Here is a 22,965-nt window from a genome sequence, read left to right as displayed (position 1 = left end):
TAGGCTAAAGGAAACTGATGATTACTGAAAGTGAGTAATGATGAAATTAAACTTTTGTGCTCTCTCATCGGGAATCAAACTCAGGACCACATGCACCAAAGGCACACATGATAGCCACTAGATTAGCAGGGAGGGCTTACCTCTTTGTCTGTCAGTTCAGTTCATTCCGTTTAGTTATGATTGGTTCTTGGTGAGAGTAAGGAACCCAATACACCTACATTAGTACCCTTCGTATTTTCCGCTTTTATTTAAGCACACCAGTAATCTGCAATGCGATGGATCAGTTTTCAGAAATCTTTCGCTCCTAACTATGTAGATATTCGTTCCTGCAATATTGTATGAAGATATATAGTTTCATATACTATCTGTGCTAGGCAAAGACAGGCATTGACTGCAGGAGCACCTATGACATGGGCCAATAAGATTGAGGTGTTTTTTGGAGAGAGAGAGAGAGAATTCATACGGTATTTCTCTCCTTGATATCTCCAAATATTGAAAAGTGTTTGAAGAAATATTTTAAGACATATTCTGTATCAGTTTTACATTTATTTTTTAAGTTAAACGAAGTGTTCTAGGTTCCCTTCCATAACAAGTGCACCATCCCCGTACCCTTATGGGGCGTTTACACTTGGTCGATTTAGTCGCACGACTAAATCGACTCGCTGCATTTGCCACTAAATCGAAGCAACTAGGCCGAATCAGATCGATGGATGTGTTCAATTATTTCAACCACAGAAAATAGAACGTATTTCAATTCAGTTGCCAGTCGATTAGTCGCTTTCGATCAACAGGCGATTAAGTTGAATTCCCGTTTACACGGTCGATTAGGTTGAAAGTGACGTCAATTCAACTGAATCGAACGCAAATCGACTAAGTGTAAACGCCCCATTACGTGCAGAACGTGGATTTTTTTAAAATTTAACATTGGTCGCCTTAGTAATGTGAAGCCCAAATGGTTGATGCGATTGGAAAAATTCCACTATTAAGATTGAAAGCTACCTATTTCCAACAACTTTCCTTTCGTATTATTTTTTGGGTATAATCACGGAGTTGGCCTATGGCACCGGGCTTTTCATAAACCTGGTAGAATTGTTCAAAGCGTAGGCAATATTGAAAGCATAATACGAAGTAACACTTAGATGAAAATAAATGCGTAAAGTTCTCTATTAACAGTTGCAATGTAAGTTAAGCTTTGCAAACGTAAATATCTGAAAATCTTGATTGGGTTTGCTGCATATTAATGTGCTGGCTATATTTAAATGTAATTTCCGTGGATTTTGAGCTCAAATGTAACGTGAGAGAGTAATGAGTTTTATAATAATTTAGTATGTTTTCCAAACAGTGTATATTTCGAATATTTTTACATTCAGAAAATATAAACATTTTACAAATTTTCCATCTGATATAGGATTCACATAATATTGTATTACACATCGCATCTTCATATTAAAAAAAAAAAAAAGTAGGATTTGAAATGTTGTTTTATTAGAATGCTTTTTCATATGTTCAATATACTCTTGTAAAAAAAAGAAAATAGTACATTTGTTCATGCTTCACATACCGGTATATTTTACAATTATAATTTATTGTTACTGATTTTCTAGTTTGAGTTAAATCTATTTCAGTGCATAATTTTTCACCATGTCTATTCACATAAATGTATATATAGTAATATTTTGATTAATACATGTTTGAGTATGCACTTTTAAAACTCACGAATAAAAGTAGAATTCATAGGATTGATTATACGTATTAATGTTGAAAGTTTGTGTCATTAAAATTCCGATGATGTTTTTTTCTTTCTCGAATCTCTTTTGACTTTCAATTCCTTGATGTAATAGCAACACATCAATTAATTATCACCATCGATTAATTCAAGTTGCATACATTCATTCGTCTTACGAAGTCGTTGAATTCACATTTCTGGTCGAATGGTGAGAATTTCCTTGATTAACATTGGAAGCCACATCTCTTGTTCATCCGCACAATTTTATCTACAAAATAGTAAATCACACATAACTACCATAGATTTTGTCGTAGCTATTAAGGCGTGTTGCAGAATAATGCGAAGTTTTCGTCATTGCACAAAAGATAAAAATTAAATTAATTGATTGAGACATATGTCCATTGAAAGCTACCGGGCACCATGGAGATATATATACTTGTGTAGACGCTAGTAGCACACGAAAATTGGAAAGAAACACAAAATCGTTGCAAAATGATAAGAACTGACTATGTTCAGTTGAATTATATATGAATCAGATGTTTCCACTGAACTAAACCCAGAAAACACAAGACAAAAGCACGGTATACAGCTAGTGCAGAATAAATGTCTATAGTAATGTTCTATGTGGAGGACGTCGTTTGGCAATGGCGCCTATATGGGCATAATCAACGCTGAAAAGTGTTGCATGAGGGCAAAAAGGGCCAGTATTAACATACATAAAGAAGGCGTGTAGATAATGAATTAGCAAGTTGACTTAAATGAAGGGCCTATGTTGTGAACAATTTTCTGAGACAGTATAAGGTATGGATCGAATAATTTCACCAGAAGACAACGGAAATTAACTCCGCAACATAAAAAGGAGGTTGTTCGGAAGCTAAGTGGTGGTAAAACGTCTTGCACAGTTGTCATGTGATTCTTGCATTCGTGTGTATTAATCTACGCTGCAATCGACTTCGATATACGAAGCGCAAACAACCATGCTGTACAGCGCGACACAAGGAGCGATGTGTGGCTTGGACTATGACATACAGGTGTTTATCAAAATTATAGAATCACATGTAAAAAATAAAACTTACCGGATTAATATGGCTTTTAGCCACCTATCAGAGCCTCAGAAAAGCTCTGATGCGAAGTGGAATGGAGTCATAAAAATGTAAATGGTAGCAAGCAGAGTATTACACTATTCCGGCCGTAGTACATAACTCAATTCATGAGAGAGGATGGAAGTGGAAAGATGTGCCGGATTCATTTCTTCAAAATGGACCACAGCTGTTCATTTATGTTCAAGTCCCAGGATTGGAATGGCCGGGGGTTGGAATGTTCAACCTTATCACAATATTCCACAAATCATAACGCAGCATCTCTAACTGCGTAAATGGACGCATTATCATCCTGGAATATGGCATCATTTCCCGAAAACATGTAGACCACAAGATTCACAATGTCCTTTAAAATAACGACATAATTGTGGACAGTGACGCGATCGGTAAATGTCATCACAGGACTCACTGAACTTCAGGATAATTGTGACCCACGGCATCACAGCCACCACCATGTTTCACGGTTCGGCGGAGACACTGGGGATCATATGTTTCTTCCGGTGTCCACTACACATTAACATGGTCCTGGTTTGAAATATAAACGATGATTCGTCTGATCATATCACATGTTTCCAGTCATCAGTAGTCTATGTTGCGCATGTTCACGGTACCACTGACATCGTGCTAAAGCGTGATAATCCCGTATCAGCGGTTTCACTCGTGCAATCCAACCCCCTATGTCTATGTCATGTAACTCATTGTGGACTGTGATTGTCGACCAAGTTATAGAAGGTGCTGCTTGAGTTCTTCCGTCATTTGCACCGCAGTTGCATGATGGGACTGTGATAATCCTCTTTCATATTCGGCGGGACGTCACTGAGGGATTTCTTCATACACCGATGTGATTTTGCCGTGAGTTTTGCGGGCCATCATCACCTTGGACAGTTCTCACGATACACCCAAAACACTTACCACTGTCACGTTCGCATCACGTAACCGACCGCTAACAATTTACTTTCTTTAGAAATCAGAGAGGTCCTTCCCATTTTACACGGTGTTCTACCACTACATCCTTCTCGAAAAGGGAGCGTGGTTTGGTCCATTTTATAATATAACAAAATAAAGAAAAAGTAAATAAATCAGCAGTTTTTCTGGAGACTAATTCCGATCCTAAGGAGCGATGACGTTCAATACATTTGGAAGGAACTGATCTGCTTATACATCCCATCCAAGACAGACCCCTAGGCGGCTCGTACAGAAGCAGTAAAAAAAAATTCTAGGGGACATCTCCATGATTGCTTTATTATGTCTGGTATTTAATATACGTGATTTGCTATATTACTTATACATTTTCGTGAAAAAAGGGGCCGGCCCCCTTCGGGCGATCATGCACAGAAGCCTTGTCACGTATTCATATACCAATGCTAATAGTATATACAATCAAAACCCAATAAATATGGCATCTGTGTCAGAGTGCTCATCAAATTGTACAAACTATTCTCGTATGATGTCATCAATATGATTTCCGGAAACTGATTTCACTGACAATAGTATTCCTAGGGATGTTGCAGGAGATTTATACCTAGGTACACACTGGACTTGTAGCCTGAGACGGCATCTTGATAACAAAACTAAGATCTGTATTTCTTGCTTTACCAGATTTCTCCTCAAATATCTTAAGAATTGGTATAAGTTCTTCCTTAGCCCTTTTCCAGCAAATGTTTTTATTATGTCAACTTCAATGGCAGAACATCGAGAACACAAGAATGTGACTGCTTATGAATAATCTCATTACCTACATTTATAAAGACACTGAATCAGCATGGATCTGACTTTCGATATATTTATATACACATTGTTAATAGCCCAAACCATCTTTTCTGGTTTTGTTCAGATTAAACTTATAATCTTCGTGAACCAACTTATAATCTTTGTAAACTACTCCATTTTCCGATAAAGAGAAGATAATAGAATGGAAAAGAATAAGTAGATAAAGGTGCTTGACTAGCATGAAATTAAATTACATTTTTAAAAATAAATGAGCGAAAGTTACACAATCTGCGAATAACCTGGAAAAAATGAACAGTAGCTATATGCTTACCTCCACTTAAATGGTGGAGAAGTTGAGGAACAAATAGACGGTTCTCATTGTTCCATTGACGCAACGTCAATGAGAACCAAGTACACCATCGTACTTGTGCTAATAAAAAAATAAGTAAACAATGGAAAATGATCTAATAAATACTATCCATGTAAAGTGGGTTCCTGTCATCACAGCATGGCGCGTCCTCAGGTTGCGGATCGAGAAGGCCTCTAGATATATGTAGAGGTTAACTGCGAATATATTGAATAAGCAGTCACGGACAGACGACAAGGGGTGATCCTTAGCTTGGGGGTTTTCCGTGAGACTGCCAATCTCATCCTGTAAAAATGACGTTCAGAAACAGTCACAGGCCTCAGACCAGGACTCATAACTTAGCACGACCACTGCAAAGTAAAATGGGCATGAGATTTGGAACATGGAATATAGAAGTCTCTATAGGACAGGCGCGTTAAAATCCGTAACGGGTGAGCTAGAGGAATACAAGATGGAACTGGTAGGAATTCAGGAAGGAAATGGAACTGTGAAGTCCGGAAATTTTACGTTCTTTTACGGGAAAGGAAATAAACATCACCAATTAGGAACAGGATTTTTTCGTTCACAAATGAATAATATTAAAAATTAAGCGGGTTGAACTTGTTAATGATAGGCTTTCCTGTATTACTCTTAAGGGTCGATGTTATGATATTATTGTTTTAAATGCACATGCCCAACAAAAGATAAGGATGGCGATATAAAAGACAGTTTTTTTTACGAAGAAGTAGAATGGGTACTTGACCAACTTCCACGATACTATATGAAAATTCTATTAGGGAATTTCAATGCGAAGGTAGAACGAGAGGATATTTTCAAACCGATTATAGGGAATGAAAGTCTGCACAAGGAAAGTAATGACAACGCTCTTAGACTCATGAACTTTTCAACATCTAAAAACTTTATTGTGAAAAGTATAAAATTCCCACATCACGACATTCATAAATATACTTGAATCACACAAGATGGAAAACTACAACCAAATTGATCACGTTTTAGTAGTTAGAAGACAATCTAAAATAATTGATGTTCGGTTATTTTGAGAAGCTGACTGTGACACTGACCACTACTTGGTAGCAGCAATTATTAAAGAGAGATTATCATTGAAAAAACTAAATCTTCAGCATCCGAAAACTGAAAACTTTAATTTAAAGAAACTAGAGAAGGATCAGGTGATAGAGGAATACCAGATTGAAGTGTCGAATAGATTCTCGGTTTTAAAAGGTTCGGAACACATTATTGACTTAAAATTAGGATAACATTAAATTTTGAGCAAAGGAAAAATGGGGCACGTGTGGAAATACATAGGAACAAAAACCATTGTTCGGCGGGGAATGCACTAAACTAGCAGAGAAGAGAAAACAGGTAAAACTGCATTGGCTACAAAATCCGAACAACAGAAATGCATAAAATTTCGTTAACATCAGATGGGAATCTTCAAAAACTTTTCGAACAAATAAACATAATTTTTTGAAAGTTAAAATTATTAAACATGAAGATAATAGTAAGAACAAAAATATTCGGGACATGTATAAGGACATCACGAATTTTAAAAAGGCCATCAACCCCGCACGTATATATTACAGAAAGCAAACGGGACAATTCACAGGGATACGAATAATATTTCGAATAGATGGAAAGACTTCTTTGACAATTTGCTCAACACGTAGCCAAAAAATAGTTGAACAGAAATATAAATTGCTATAAAGAAATTAAAGAAACACACATCTCCGGGTGTAGACAGAAATCCTGTTGATTTAATTTTATCTGGAAGGAAAAAGTTGTGGAACGAGATAAACGAACTCATTCTCTCCATCTGGAACAAGGAGGAATTGTTACAAGTGGAAAGAAATGGATCATTGCTCTAATTCACAATAAAGGAAACAAAAGTGATTGTAATAACTATAGAGGCATCTCTTTTTCTGTTAGCATCTTATAAAATCCTCTCAAACATTCTATTAGCAAGTTTGATCTCATACGGAGCTGAAATTATTGGAGATAATCAGTGGGGATTTCAGCGAAATTCATCAACTATCGACCAGATATTTAGTATTCCTCAAGTACTCACACAGAAATGGGAATACAGTACTTCAGTACATCAATTATTTATTGATTTTAGAAAATCCTACGATTCTGTTTGAAGGAATATATTGTACAACATTCTTACCAGGTTTGAATACCAAAACATCTAGTTAGATTAAGATGTGTTTGAATGAATCCCGAATAGGAAAGTACTTGTCCACGAACGTTCACGTTGAGAATGACCTGAAACAAGGAGATGCGTTGTCTCCATTATTATTCAAATTTTGTTCTAGACTGCGCTACAAGGAAAATAAAAAATAGCAACACGGGTCAAGAGCTGAATGTCACTCACCAGATTATGACTACGCTGGTTCTGTAATTCTGATAGGGGTTGATATGAGAACAATAGAAAGAAATCTATAGGTTTTATTAAACGCATGCAGAGACATGGGTTTGTCCAAGGGGACACGAAAAAAGTTCGAATTATCAAATATATATATATATATATATATATATATATATATATATATATATATGCATTACTAACTAGCTAAGCGAGCTCAACTACTGTATCTACATGGAAAATAGCAAGGTGCAGTAGACTTTACCTTTAAGGGAGCATATTTGCATGAAACAATACTACAAGCAATAACTCGTACACGAATTAAACAACACATACCATGGAAAAGTACAGTGCCATACACTGAATTAACACACGAACTCGCATACATGAGTAATAACCTTCGAGCTCCTTCGTGGATAAGCGCTTGGCGTATGCGCCTTTGGCGTGGGAGACCTTGGTTTGATTGACGGCAGTGTTCATGTGGTTGGGGTTCCACGTTAAACTGTAGGTACACGCTTCATATAGCCTCGTTGTTGAGAGGACGCCAAACTCAAATTCAAATCAAAATAACGAGTAATAACCTTAATTATCTGTTCTCATTTAAAGAAGTTCGTTGTCTTTGTTTGATTTGAATTGATTGTTTTTACACTACCGACAAAACTTTCAATTTCATTTATTGCATGTAGAAGTCAATGGAGAGGTTTTTGAATGTGGCGTTGAACCTCAGTGTTCCATAAACCATAGAGTTCGTTAACAAATACTCTAACGATACCTAATAATTTAGTTATTTAATAGAGATATTATCATAATTGCGATAATAATTTAGTTATTTAATAGAGAAAATAATTAAAATAATTAAAGAAATACTGAAACAGTAAAGCCAGTATATTTTACGAGCGATGAAATGGGAGTTCACAACAAGAAAAGGCCACATTTGTCATTACGAGCGATGAAGTCGCCTTTTGAGGTAGCGATGTAAAAAGCATAAATCTTTTGTACTATCACCGCCTGCTCAGCTCACTGTACGCTGCATTTATACTCACATACACAGTTCGCCCTAAGTCACTACCACGAACAGCCTGGCGCTGCGGTCGCCGTCAGACCATTGCCAACCCAGACACCTAACGTGTTTCCATTATATTTGTAAGTACTATCTGTGTATCAAGAAAGCAATACAGTAATTTTCACCTTTTCTCCAAACTACCTCAAGGACTTACTCCTGAGCAACTTCCAATTCGAAGAACAAAACACACTGAAAGAACAGAAATTTTCGGAATGATCAAAAACAATGGATCAAAAGATTGCAATCTTCGTCAAGAATTTTCGGAATGATCAAAAATAATGGATCAAAAGATTGCGATCTTGGGCAATAATTAGCTTTTGGATCAGAGGCTACAACATTTGTGAACGCCCCCTAAATCGAGTTTTGTATTTTCTATGGAATAAGCATGTCATACTGAATTAAGGTTAGTTTAAAGGGACAAGTTTTGCCGATAGATATCACTACAGTCTTTGTATTTCTCTCGTGTATTTTTTACTTTTCACGAAAATGCAAGGTTTCTCTTACAAATTTCAACCTACAGACTTCAAATTTTTAGAGACGGAACTTCATAACCTATCGAAGACAACAATCCGTGCCGATTTTTTTTTATTTAGAATTTTCTTCATTGTTGAAATGGCTTGTTTGTTGAAATGGATATCCAAACTTTTAACAATATAACTGTTTCAACAATGAAATATTCTAAATAAGAAATCGGCACGGATTATTGCCTTCGATAGGTTATGAAGTTTCTTCTGCAAAAGTTTTAAGTCTCTAGGTTGATATTTGTAAGAGAAATTGTAAATTTTCGTGAAAGGTAAAAAATACATGAGAGAGATACGAAGACTGTAGTGACATCTATCGGCAAAATTTGTCCCTTTACACCAACCTTAAGATATAGTTTGGGTTTGATTACACTATACAGGGTGCCCCAGAAGGAAGGGGCAATACTTCGGAAAATGGTAGTATGGGTGATTCTAAACAAAACGAATTCGTATGAATATGGGTCCTAATCTAAACGGTTTGAGAGCTACATGTGTAAACCGTTTTTGACTTTATGTTGCTTATTACTTACCCTGTGCTTACTCTACATAGGTGACACATAGTGGATTTGAAAGATGATGGAATTGCCTTTCCAAAAGTATGGAACACGTGACAGTGGTGTCTTTGGAAAGGAAGTTATTGAGGGAAATTTTTGAAATCAGTGTTGTCATCCAGTTTCCTTACATCCCTCAATAACGCCATTTTCAAATACACCACTGCCACATGTTGCATACTGCTGGAAAGATCATTGCATCACCTTTAAAACCCGTTATGTCCCACCTCTGTAGAATAATTAGGGGTTTACAGGGTGAACAATATGCAACATAAAGTCAAAATTGATTCACAATCTGTAGCTCTCAAACCATTGAGATTAGGAGCAATAGGAATCTTTTTGCTTAGAATCACCTATACTACCATTTTCCGAAGTATGGTTCCTTCTCCCTGGGACACCCTGTATGTAGTTCTCCAGATATAAGGCTTACAAGAAAATTTTTGATTGAAATGGACCAGGGCCACAAAATTTTTGAACTGTCTCTAAATCGAGTTTTCGTATTTTCTACGGAATAAGCACATCATACTGAGTTAACTGATAGTTTGGGTTTGGTTACACTATAAATGTGTAGTTCTCCATATATAAGGCCTACAAGAAAATTGTTGTTGAAAAATTAATTGGATCTTTTGATCCAAAACTGTATCGTATGGTGAAGAAGGTTTGCAGGAAATTTAGTTGCACGGCTTATGTAGAAATGGAGGAACAAGATTTGGATGGCTGCATGGTAATGTAGAGGATAATTTTTTTTATGATAGAGTCTACTTAGCAATGAATAATCTTAACTATCTTCTTAAGAACATATATAAACTACAAGACATATTATTTGTAGTGCCCTACTAGCATAACTACTGTAGATACTAGAATACATACCAAAACCATCTGGAACTTTTAAGTCTGATACGTTCATAGCATTAACGAATTCTTTAAGAGGTCTATTCACCTGGGTGTTATACCGTTTTTCTTCCTGTATTGTGCTCGAAGTGAAACCTAAAATGATTAACAAAAGTCCATAATAAATGTAACATGTATATTTCAACATGAGAATGTTTAGTACCCATGGTAGACCTACATATTTTGTATAAGTTAGATAAGAGCAAGATGAAATGACTTACATGGCTTAAAGCGTAAGCTATTGTATTAGCTTCTGATTAGAATGGAATATATATACAGGGATGGACAAAAATAAGGAAACACCTGGTATAAAAGAGGTAGCCATTTCAAACATGATTAGCGTCTAAATGGTAGGTGTCGCTGTGGTTACCGGCACATCCTGTAAGGTATACAACCTCAGCAATCGAACAGATGGGCCAGTTACAGTTCAACGACCGGTCCGTGCAGTTTATTGTGAGTAATGTCTGAGCTGACAGTTTCAAAGAGGGCAAATTGTGTGTGTGCGTATAGTATGAGCTTCCGTGAGAAAAGCATCTGAAATGTTTGACATATCAAGAGGCACAGTATCGAAGATCATGACTGCCTACGAGTGTTCCGGGAAAACAGCATCATCGAAGCACCAGCGTGGACGCAAGTATGTGTTGCATGTCATAGACAGACGCACATTGGGTAGGATTGTGATCAAACAGAAGATCTCCACGGCGCCAAAAGTCAGCTGAGCTGAATATAGTACTTACAAACTCTGCTAGCGTGAAAACAGTCAGAAGAGAACTCCACAAGCAGGGTATTCATGGCAGACCTCATATTCCCAAACCACTCATGTCTGATGACCATGCTAATATATGGAGACAGTGGTGTAACGCCCATATAAACTGAACAATAGAGCAGTGGAAGACTGTCATCCGGTCGGATGAGGCTTCCTTTACATTGTTTTCAACTGCCGTCCGAGTTTATGTGGAATGAACGCCAGCACAAGTGTACGATACAGATTGTCTGTTACCAAGAGTGAAGCATGGCGGTGGCTCAGTAATGATTTGAGCACCATATCCTGGTATTTTGACGGACCCATCATCACCCTGGTATTCTGACGGACCCATCAAGGACTACGTAACCATTTTGAGACCAGATGCATCCCATGGTGCAAATTTTGTTCCCAAATAGCAATGCTGTGTTTCAAGATGACAGAGCCTCTGTTCATACAGCTCACTTTGAAAGAGCTACTTTCAAACTTCCAGGACTACTTTGAAAGAGCAAGAAGATGAAGTGTCACATCCTCCATGGTCTCCACAATCGCCAGACCTCAATATTATTGAACCCTTGTGGTCAGTTTTGGAGACCAAGTTGCGAGCCGCTACCCACTATCGTCTTCTCTACAACAACTTGCAGCTGCTTTAGCGGAAGAATGGCACAACGTCCCTTCGACAAGTACACGCGACCTGAATTTCTCCATTCCCTGTCGACTGCAGGCCGTTGTGCGTGCCAAAGATAGTTCTACTCGCTATTAGTAACGGTAATGTGCCACTTTTCAAGTGTTTCCACGTTTTTGTTTATTCTCTCTCTCTCCCCTATATATATATATATATATATATATATATATATATATATATATATATATATATATATATATATATATATATATATATACTAGAGGGAGAGAAATTATACAACACATACAGTGACCAACCAGAACATTATTACTACTTACTTGATATCTGCTTTGGCTCACAAGACAGCAGCAATGCGGTTTGGCATGAAAGCAATAAAGCAATGATACCTTCGTAGTGGCACACCAATCCTCAAAGACAAGTCGCTTAATTCCTCGGAACGAGCTGATATGCTCGGATCTGACTTTCAATGGTATCCTAAAGGCGTTCAATTGAGTAAAGATCCGGTGAGTTTGGATTCAACGCAGCAATTGAAATTTACCACTAGGGATGCGCGCGAGTTGAGACACACACTACAAAATTCGAGACGAGTCGAGACAAACGTATTTTTCGACTCGAATGCCTCGAAAATCTTTCTATAATTTTTAATATTATTTTGAAGAAAGTATTCACTCAGAAACAGCCTTGAAAACAATTCCAGCATTTATTACTTTAGAAAGGTACAGAATGCATAAACTTAATAGTTAATCCTTCGAGATAAAGGTTTAATTTTCAGCTCAATTCAGTTAATTAAAACTAATGACCAATGTCGTGATATTTGATTGTACTTCAAATATCATAAAATAATAATAATAATAATAATAATAATAATAATAATAATAATAATAATAATAATAATAATAATAATAGATTATCTAGTTTGTATAAAACTATTGCGATAAAGTGAACTTCATAAATTCTCTGAATGAGCAATTGACAGTTTATAATAATTTAGCATAGTTATAATTATTGTGTTTTCGTTCCCATGAATGCAATAGGGCTACATAACTTTTGGATTATTCGCTCCCTCAAATATTTTGAGGCTTTAATGTGTTGCAGCATATCACGAGTTACGGATAATATATAATGTAACATTTGTTGTACATCACATATTATGATACGAGCAGGGGTAAAAGTGGATCTGAAAAGGTAAGGGGATGGTAGGTGGCGGCATGACGTCACGCCATTCCTCTGCCTATCTTTTTAATTGTAGTTTTTTTAGGAACTGGGGAACGCCGTACATATTTTTTGGAGATGGGAGGACGCCTTCCCTCACAATTTTACCCCTCGATACAATTTTACATAGTATATTACAATAAATGGACTGGTAGGATGCCAAGAACTAGTACAGATAGGTACCTTTCACTTCTATAAATAGGTATTTTTTAAAAGGATTTTTGTAAACACTAAATTATAAAACAATAAACAATAAACAGCAGTTATGATTTTGGCTCCGAACATAAAAGAAATATGGATTGTTCATGAGATATTGAACTTGAAGGGTAAGGGGAAAAAACAAGGAATGTCCATGTATGTGTTTTTTCGGGTGCTTTGTCCTATCTGTTGGTGACTCTTGATACTATTTGACTATATATGCCATGCATACGTAGATGTAAAAATGTCCAGGTAAAAAGGGGCAAAAGATGTAACTAACCCTATTCTTCTTACGCGCTTTTCAATATTAAATCGCAGTTTTCTCGAAAATGCAATTTTGTGACATTCCTTCTTTTTTCCCCTTCCCCTTCACTTGAACTTTCACTCCTGGCTGATGTGTGTATATATCTTAACTCGTATATATTGTCTCGACTCGAATTTCGAGGCGTCTCGTCTCGAATTCGAGTCGAATCGAGACAGAAACTGTCGAGTCGAGATAGAAACATATTTTCGAGTCGAGACAACATTTTCTCGAGACAGGCTTAAGGCTCGACTCGACTCGACTCGTGCGCATTCCTATTTACCACTGCGCTCCTCGAACCATTGGAACACAGCGTTCGTCTTTGACATGGAGTGTTCCCTTTCTGAAAGATGCTGTGTCCAATTGGAAATATGGCGGACATAAATGAGTGTACGTAATCACTAGAACCCGGATTAAATGTAATTATATATTTTTTCCCTTGCATGTAGTTCCGAAAAAGTTCAAATCTTCACGAATCACGTGAACAAGATAATTATACTTAGATTTTATTTTACATATTTCACTCAATATTACATATTTTCAGGAATTTTACATAAAATCAAATATTTTAGCAGTTTCTTGTAATTTCTGAGCATTCTCTACTTGTGGATGTTATAAGGAGTGCAAAACACCTTGCAGAAATGTTACTTGAATTTCCGAGAAATTTGTTCTGTCCTGTGCATTTCAAGCTTTACGAGGGGGAGGACCAGAAGGTCAAACCTAATTTTAGATGTCTGGCATTGAAGATTTTACTGTTTGAGGCAGTTCATTCCGTCACTCTGCCAGTTTCATCCCTCCATGCTGTCTGACACAAAAATAGCCGTACTGTGGAAAATTTCTCCATACGAACAGACGTTGTCTTGTGGACATGTTTATTGTGGATTAAGGTTTTGTGTATTGATATTTCGTCATGGCACCGGTTGCATCATCGCTAGCATCTAAGTTAAAATCGTGGGTTAGTGTAGATGATGCTTTTACAACCGATGGTAAGGTGGTGATTTGTACAGTATGTGACAAAATGATAAGTTGCTCCTTGAAATCGCGATTGGAACAACATATACGAACCGCGCTTTACACGAGAAAGAAATGGGAACCTTCTTCTCACAAACAAGTTCTTTTGACGCAGATGCAACAGAGATCGTCTTCATCGGAGAATGAGTTTTTCGCGGACATGTGTGGTGCAATGGTACCTGCAAACATCAGTTTAGAACAAGCTTCAAGTGGCAGAATACCGGCATTTCTTGAAGAAGTATTGCAAGCATAATATTCCGGACGAATCTACACTGCGGAAAAACTACCTCGATACTTGCTACAACAAAAGTGTCTTAGCAATTCGATGATTCCTACCTCGATACTTGCTACAACAAAAGTGTCTTAGCAATTCGCGCTCAGGTCGATGATTCCTACATAAAGGATGGCTGCGGACGAAACAGCCGACAGTTTGGGACGCTTTGTAGCGAATTTAATAGTTGGCAAGCTAGACCCAACTCGCTCTCCAAATCCTACTTGATATATTGCAACGAGCTTGAATGGGTCAATCATTCTTCCGTGGCAAGGTTCGTAAATGATGGCCTGAAAGTGCTATGGCTTCGTAGTGTTGAAGAGGAGCAAGTTCTTGTTTTCTACACCAACTCTGCAGCGTACATGTGTAAGGCAGGTAACGCACTCAAAGTTTTCTACCCCAACTTCGTTCACTTCACTTGTGCTGCACAGGCATTTCAATGTGTCACAGAGGAAGTAAGAAGCAACTTCTCTGACGTGAATAATCTTATTTTCAGTGGAAAAAAGGTGATTTTGAAAGCTCCCCAAAGAGTTTCAAGGAACGTCTACGAAATATACCTCTCCCTCCCGAGCCAGTGTAAACAAGATGTTGTACTTGGCTATAGGGATGGACACAAGTCGAGTTGAGTCGAGATTTAAGCCTGTCTCGACTCGAAAATATGTTTCTGTCTCGACTCGACTCGAATTCGTGACGAGACGTCTCGAAATTCGAGTCGAGACAAATTATACGAGTTAAAATATACGCACATATCAGCCAGACCATTATGACTACTTACCTAATTGTGAGTATGTCCACCTTTGGCATGGATAACAATGGCGACGCGTCTTAGCATGGACGCAACGATCCTTGGTAGGTCGCTGGAGAGAATTGGCACTACATGTTACACACAGGTCACCTAATTCCCGTAAATTACGGAGGGGGCGATGCGCTCTGATGTTACGTTCAACCACATCCCAGATGTGTTCGATTGGGTTTAGATCCGGCGAGTTGGGGCCAGCACATCACTTGGAACTCGCCCCTGTATTCCTCGAACCACTCCGTCACACTCCTAGCCTTATGACATGGTGCATTACCTTGTCGAAAAATGCCACTACCGTCGGGAAACATGGTCGTCATTAAGGGGTGTACGTAGTCTTCAAGCAGTGTGCCATACGCCTCGGCCTTGCTCGAGCTTCACTGGACAAATGAATGCTTACGTGAATATTCCCCAGAGCATAATTAAGCCGCCGCCAGCTTGTCTCCGTCCCGCAGTACAGTTGTGAAGAAGCTGTTCCCTTGGAACATGATGGATTCTTACCCTTCCATTGTAATGATGAAGAACGTATCGGGATTCATCAGACAATGCAAGGCTCTGCCACTGCGTCAAGGTCCAGTGGCGATGGTCATGTGTTCATTTTCGTCATAGTTGCCGATGTCGTGGTGTTAACATTCGCACACGGATGGGTCGTCGGCTGCGGAGGTCCATCGTTAGGAGTGTTCGGTGAACTGTGTGTTCAGACACACTTGTACTTTGCCCAGCATTAAAGTCTGATGTTAGTTCCGCCACAGTTCGCTGCCTATCCTGTTTTACCAGTCTGCCCAGCCTACGACGTCCAATATCTGTAATGAGATGGAGGGCGCCCAATTCCTCGACATTTGGACGTCGTTTCCCCTTGGTTTCGCCACTTGTTGAAAACACTCACCGCAACACTCCTCGAACACCGAAATTCTCGTGCCGAGTCTCCGGGCCATTACAACCTACCCTCGGTCAAATTCAGATAGATCGCGCGCCTTCCCCATTCTACACACGGCCAGCACTCTCACTGATACTACATGCACCGTACGCCTGTCTGACTACCAGGCATTCCTCGGCAGCTGACACTGCTATCGCCTGGACGGATTTATATCGATAATAGGTAGGTCTGGAAGCGAATAATCCAGAAGTTATGTAGCCCTATTGCATTCATGAGAACGAAAACACAATAATTATAACTATGCTAAATTACTATAGACTGCCAATTGCTCATTCAGAGAATTTATGAAGTTCATTTTATCGCAATAGTTTTATACAAACTAGATATAGACTACGGATAATAGTTTTATACAAACTATATAATCAAATATTATTATTATATTTGAAGTACAATCAAATATCACCACACCACATTAATTATTAGTTTTAATTAACTGAATTGAGCTGAAAATTAAATCTTGATCTCGAAAGATTAACTATTAAGTTTATGTTCTCTTCCTTTCTAAAGTAATAAATGCTGGAATTGGTTTCAAGGCTTTTTCTGAGTAAATATTTCTTCAAAATAATATGAAAAATTATAGAAAGATTTTCGAGACATTCGAGTCGAGTCGAGATTTTTACGAGCAGTCTCGACTCTTCTTAATTTTACGTGTGTCTCGACTCGTGCGCATCTCTACTTGGCTAGAAGTAGTGACATTTTACAACGAACATTTTGAGGGCGTTAAATCCATGTAGACTCTTTTCCCGTCGACAGTGCAGTTTCCGTGCGTGAAGCGCAAGCTGTGTTTCTGACTCCAATATGTCTTCTTTGCTTGCGTACATTACAAACAATTTTGATTGGCTTCAGGAGAGCATAAAGATTTGAAAACTTCCGGGCTCTTGCTTCAGGAATCCCTGAGTGTCCTGGAGAATGCGAGAAAGAGATTATATGTTGTTCGAGGATAAGCTGGTGTGAATGTTGCCGCTAAGTTCCAGAGGGTGCTGGAAAGGAAGCCTGGGTTCCTCAGATTTCTCAGTGTGTGTAGAAGTTACAGAAAATCTGCATATTTTCTCCGAGAAAATTCACTTCATGAAATACACCCCAGTGGCATCATGTGACGTAGAAAGGTCATTCTCTTCCTATAAAAATGTAGTCAGACAAGCGTCTTTCTATCTTTTGAAAACGTCGCAAAATATATCGTGGTGCATTGTTTTTTTTAAATAAGTGCCTCGGATAGTGTTTGGATTGTATTTGAATATTAGAAAAATTGTAACATTTCTTAAACTGTCATACAACAAGTGATTGTTTAGAAAAAAAAAACAACGAACTGCTTTAATTGAGTGCATTGTATACATTAGTGCTATGTTTCTAAATCGTGCAAAAATAGTTTTGGTAAGTAGGCCCTACATTTTGAAAACTTTCTATTATATTTGATATGCCCTCCGAGTTGAACTGCGTTTTGTTTCATGTTTAATGAATGATTTAATTGTTGGAAAGCTTAGCAAATTCATTTTCAAATTTACTTAATTAAATTAAATATCACAGTATATGTAAACAATATGAAGTACTCTATTGCGTTAAAAACAAAATTATATAGGAAAACATATATTTTAGCGACACTTTGATATTACATATTTGAATGAAGATATTTCACTACTGTACATATAATTAGCTTTTTTCGTACATATTTATTTACATATTTGGTAAAATGATATTACATATAATCCGGGCTCTAGTGATCAGCAATGACCTGCCGATAGTGTCGGATTTAGGTTTAATGGGGCCCTAAGCTGCTGAAAGTAATGGGGCCCTTTATATCTAGCTTTCTTTTTCAGCGATAAAATGTCGCCACTTTTGGTTTTTGAATATATGCTATATGGTAATTTATGAACCTAATAGATATCTAAATACGTTTACACTTCAAATCAAGGGCGCCCATCAGGAGGGGCAAGGTGGGGCGATCGCCCCCCTAAGAGGAAATTATACTTGGGAATTTCGAAAACCCAATAGAATTTTTACATTAGTTACAGCAAAATTTGAAATTATATTTGAAATGTCGCTTATACTTGCCCCCCCTTGTAACCCACAACATGGGCTCCCTTGCTTCAAATATATACTTTATTAACAATTCAAATATACATTGGTGCACCCCTTTAAAAATTTGGGAGGGATACCTTGTACCATCCTTTATTGCTAAATTTAAAAATTCGGTATAGTATAATGCCTTAATATATACCACTATAAATTTGGATGGTCCATCTCGTTCCTTTCATGGTTTAAAAATGCCAAAATATAAACGTAAGCAATATGTTGTACCACGTGGATTGACATAATTTTGATGAGGTCATACCCTAACAGCACAAGATGTCCTAGGCAGGGCCGGCCTTAAGCCGATTGGACCGATTGCTCCCAATCGCGCCCCGCGCTAGTGCCGTCTACTCTACTGTTCAGTCTCCAGTCTAATCTAATCTCCAGTGCCGTTTCAACAGCATATTAGGCCCCAGAGCAAACAAGTATTGTGTGGTCCCTATGACTAAATTTTGCTCCTAATACATGTAATTAATACATGTTATTCTGCTAGTGAGGCCCCCAACCAAGTGGCTATGGTACCGTTAAGATGGTTCTGGTACTCTCGGTTGTTAAGTATACATAAGAACATATTGCAATACAGGTACATCCATGGACTCCACAAGGGAGGGTATGGCCTCTTCCTAACAAGTAAATGAATAGTTTGTATTAAGTTTCCGGGCATTATTAAGTATTCTGGCTATTGGCAAGTCCTGAAACTAATGAGTTTTTTCTTTTTCTTCTTCTTAATTTTCAGTTTGGTGCTGGAATTGTTTCTTCCACGTTTCTCGATTTTCAGCTTCCTCTTTCAACTTCCAATATTTTCTGTTTTTTAAATCATCGATCAGTTGTGTTCTTCTTCTCCCTACTCGTCGCATTTCTTCCGTCTTTCCTTCTATGGCGGTATGAAGAAGACAAGTTCTTCGCAAGATCTTCAATTCAATTGGCCTTTCTACGAAGGATAGTGGCTAGAAGCGTCCTCTTCTCTCTTATTCGTTTTAAAACGTCTTCGTTTGTTACTCTTTCCGTCCATTTTATCTTCTCCATCTTCCTCCACCACCACATTTCAAAGCTGTCTAAATATTTCTCTAACTTCCGTAGTGTCCAAGTCTCTGAACCATAAAGTCCAATGTTCCATATATAGCACTTGACCAATTTCTTCCTTAGTCCAATATTAAGGCTGCTAGTTAAGAGTGACCTTTTCTTGTTGGATGCTTCCTTGGCTATGGGAATTCTCGACCTGATCTCTCTGGTGCAGTACGTGTCTTTCGTCAAAATACTTCCCAGATATTTGAAATGGTCGATCTCTTCAAGTATTCTTTGTTCTAGTCTGACCCATAAGGGCGAATTTCTACATTATATTCTCGTGACTTTCAATTTTTCGATGTTGATTTCCATTTCATATAGTTTCTCAGTGTCAACTACTTTGTCTGTAATCCTTCTTGGGTTCTAGCTATAATAATCGTATCATCTGCATACCTAATCTTGTTAATGATCTGCCCTCTAATATTGAAATTTCCAATTTCCGTTAATGCTTCTTTGTGCTATGTAATTGTGCTGTTAGAGTATTATCTTGTATAGAGTCCAATTTTTCTTTCATTAGGTATGGGTGTTTCCTTGGAAAGGGTACCCCCTTTCAATTTGGGAATTGTGCGAACAAAAAATTTTAAAACCCTTTTGTAAATTTGAGTGTCAAATGTTAGTACGGTCACGTGAGTGATGATTTGGTTTTTAATGAGCGAGTATGGAGATTCATTCTTTGATACGACGAGGGATCCCTGGTCAATGTTCTCTATGACATATACTATGAGTCATGTGGAAATTTTGAACAAGATTCATGGTATTCAAAAATGTTTTCAAATTTCAAAATATTTTTTTGAAACAAAAATTTCAAACCAAAATTTTCAGAATTTTTTTGAAAAAATTCAAACACTTTCAAACTAAATGTTTTCAAATAAAAAAATAAACAAAGCTTTCACACAAAATTTTAAAAACAGTTCTCAGTTTTCAAAACAAAATTTTGAAAATAAAAATTTTCAAATAAAAAATTTCAAATCAAAATTTTCAGCTTAAAATTTTTCAAACCAAAAAATTCGAAACAAAAATTTTCAAACAAAATTTTGAAACTAAAAGTTTGTTTCAATAAAATTTGAAAAGAAAATTTTTGAAACAAAATTTTCAAACTTAAAAATTCGAACAAAAACTTTGAAACTAAAAAGTTTCAAACAAAAACTTTGAAACTAAATTTTTTTCAAAACAATTTTCAATTAAAATGATTTCACGTTTCGGGTTCACCGTCAAACTTTATCCGGTTTTCAACTATTCGATTAACAAATAAATATTTAACAGCGAGTGCACGAAATGAAACGAAAATGTTCAAACTAAAGCAAAATTTTCAAATCAAATATTTTTCAAAAAATTCAAATTATTGATATTCAATAATCACTTAAAATACGCATCATATTTGAAACAAGGTGTTAGTGTTAGCCATGGATACACAGTGGATACATCCATTCATATGTATTCTCGTAGGACCTAGTGGGTGTGACAAAACCTATTTTGTGAAACGATTACTGTCTTATTTCCCAAGCATGATCAATACGAAATTTCGTAAGATATACTAGTATTATGCAGAATGGCAAAACGTTTATGCAGTGATGCCTGTTCCTGTAGAATTTCACGAATAATTTCCATGAATGAGATTTTTGACTTCAAGATAGCGCACAGTTGATTATTATTGATGACCATACGCTAACAGCGCAGTTACATAGCAGGCATATGCCTATCATGATCCCTCGGTACTGGTACATGGGAATGTGTTCAGTATGTGGCTTATATACTTCTGAGAAAAAAAAACACATGGATGGCAAGTGATAGTCACAGTCTATGTCCGCCCCTAGGCACATGCCTTAGATGTACCTGGGAAACGTGCCTAGTATGTTCTAGGTATGTTTCCCATGCCATAAGCGTCAATGAACCACAAAATTACTCTCCCAAAATGTTAAATCGCCTATATGCGTAATTTGTTTACATTAAGGTGTCTAAACAACACTTTAAACAAGTAAAAAATGCAGGGCTACCCTAAGGTAGGCGCGAACCACCAACCTTTGGATTACTAGCCGCGTGCTCTTCCGACTTAGCAACAGAGGCGATAAAGAGAATGTCGTTTGTAGAGGGAGGGATAAATTATTGAGGTCTTTTGCATTCGCCTTTTCACAGTGCTCCTTTAACCGCATATATTCGACGATAACCGTTTGGGATCAGATAAAAAAAATCTGCTCGCCATGTAAATTTATAACAAATTGACGAGTGTCTTTTTACTTTATTTCATGGTTCTTCCATATTCACTTTCAACTGTTCGGCGGTAGTTGCCATCTAATAAAGTTGATGCGTTTACTGCTTTTAGTACGTAATCGCTTAGGAAGAGAAGCAACAAATGTGGGAGATGAATTTAGAACACCTAAATGGCGAATGCCTAGCACATCTTGTGCTGTTAGGGTATCTGAAACAATATGTGCCTAAAAGATGTACCTAGAACATGACAGATATATGTCCTAAGTGACGACATAAAAACGAATGACTGTTAGAGTGCGAAACTGAGCCAGGTATATAAATGCTATATTTGTGGTACATAGTTGCAAATACCAAGCAGGTGTAACATGTACCTAAAACTGTAGGTAGCTGAAGTACATACTTAGTACATGAATATCATATGTGTCAAATGTCGGGTACCTAAAAAGTAGCTGGGACACCTAAATGACACATGCCTAGCATATCTTGTGCTGTTAGGGTATGCGAGAAGTGAATAGTAATATTTTTATTTGTTCACGAAAGGATCACATCATCGAAATATTACATCGAAATAAAGCAAGTAGAGATATGAGTTTAAATTGTTCGTACTTGTTGTTGTTTAAAATTCACGTGATAAGTCACAAATCAAGCATATGTGTTATCAAATCATGCCTGAACATCCACTGTTTCTACAAGAAAGTTATGCAGACGCAACAAGAAATCCACATGGCTATTTACTGATGGATCTTAAACAAGATACACCCAGTGAAATGCGATTTCGTACAAATATTTTTCCCCACGATTTGCATCATTACGTTTACATACCAACAAAACGTGTTTAAATTATTGAGGATGTGAAAAGGATAACTTAGTCTGTCACGATGTCTCCAACAGTGAAACACGCTGATCTACTTTGTGCTCTGCACAAAGCTAAACCGAGATTGCGTAATGCTATTATTGTTAATGCAGGCGCTTCATTAATTCATAGTATTTTTGAATGTTGGTATAATGTATTAAAACTCAATGTTCCACCGGCAAGTGCGCAGAAGGCAAGATTAAAACGTTACAAGAACACGCTCCGCTACGTCGTGGACAACACACAATCATTGGATAAAGAGAAGAAACATTTAGCCGTACAACAAGGAGGATTCTTACCTGCACTACTTGCACCTATTCACTGGCGTCTCTGGCATGTAAAATTTGGGGTGGACATCAAAGGAAGT

At 37.4% G+C, this 22,965-nt stretch overlaps 1 protein-coding gene across 1 annotated transcript in view; it reads right to left on the bottom strand.

Annotated features, from left to right (window-relative positions):
- Positions 1 to 1,320: 1,320 nt before the first annotated feature.
- The window catches only part of LOC145694155 (persulfide dioxygenase ETHE1, mitochondrial-like), a 36,862-nt gene continuing 15,217 nt past the window's right edge, over positions 1,321 to 22,965 (bottom strand). Inside the window, exons 5-6 of the mRNA XM_081770267.1 lie at positions 10,271 to 10,387; positions 1,321 to 1,994 (exon numbers count right to left, since the gene is read on the bottom strand). Of these exons, the coding sequence (XP_081626393.1) occupies positions 1,951 to 1,994; positions 10,271 to 10,387 (161 nt within the window). The 3' untranslated portion in view covers positions 1,321 to 1,950. The remainder of the gene's footprint in view (positions 1,995 to 10,270; positions 10,388 to 22,965) is intronic.

The sequence above is a fragment of the Thermobia domestica genome, chromosome 9 (genome assembly GCF_964235325.1).
Source record: "Thermobia domestica chromosome 9, izTheDome1.hap1.1, whole genome shotgun sequence".
NCBI lineage: Eukaryota > Metazoa > Arthropoda > Insecta > Zygentoma > Lepismatidae > Thermobia > Thermobia domestica.
The sequence above is the reverse complement of the archived record's forward strand: the minus strand, read 5'-3'. Positions and strand labels throughout refer to the sequence as shown.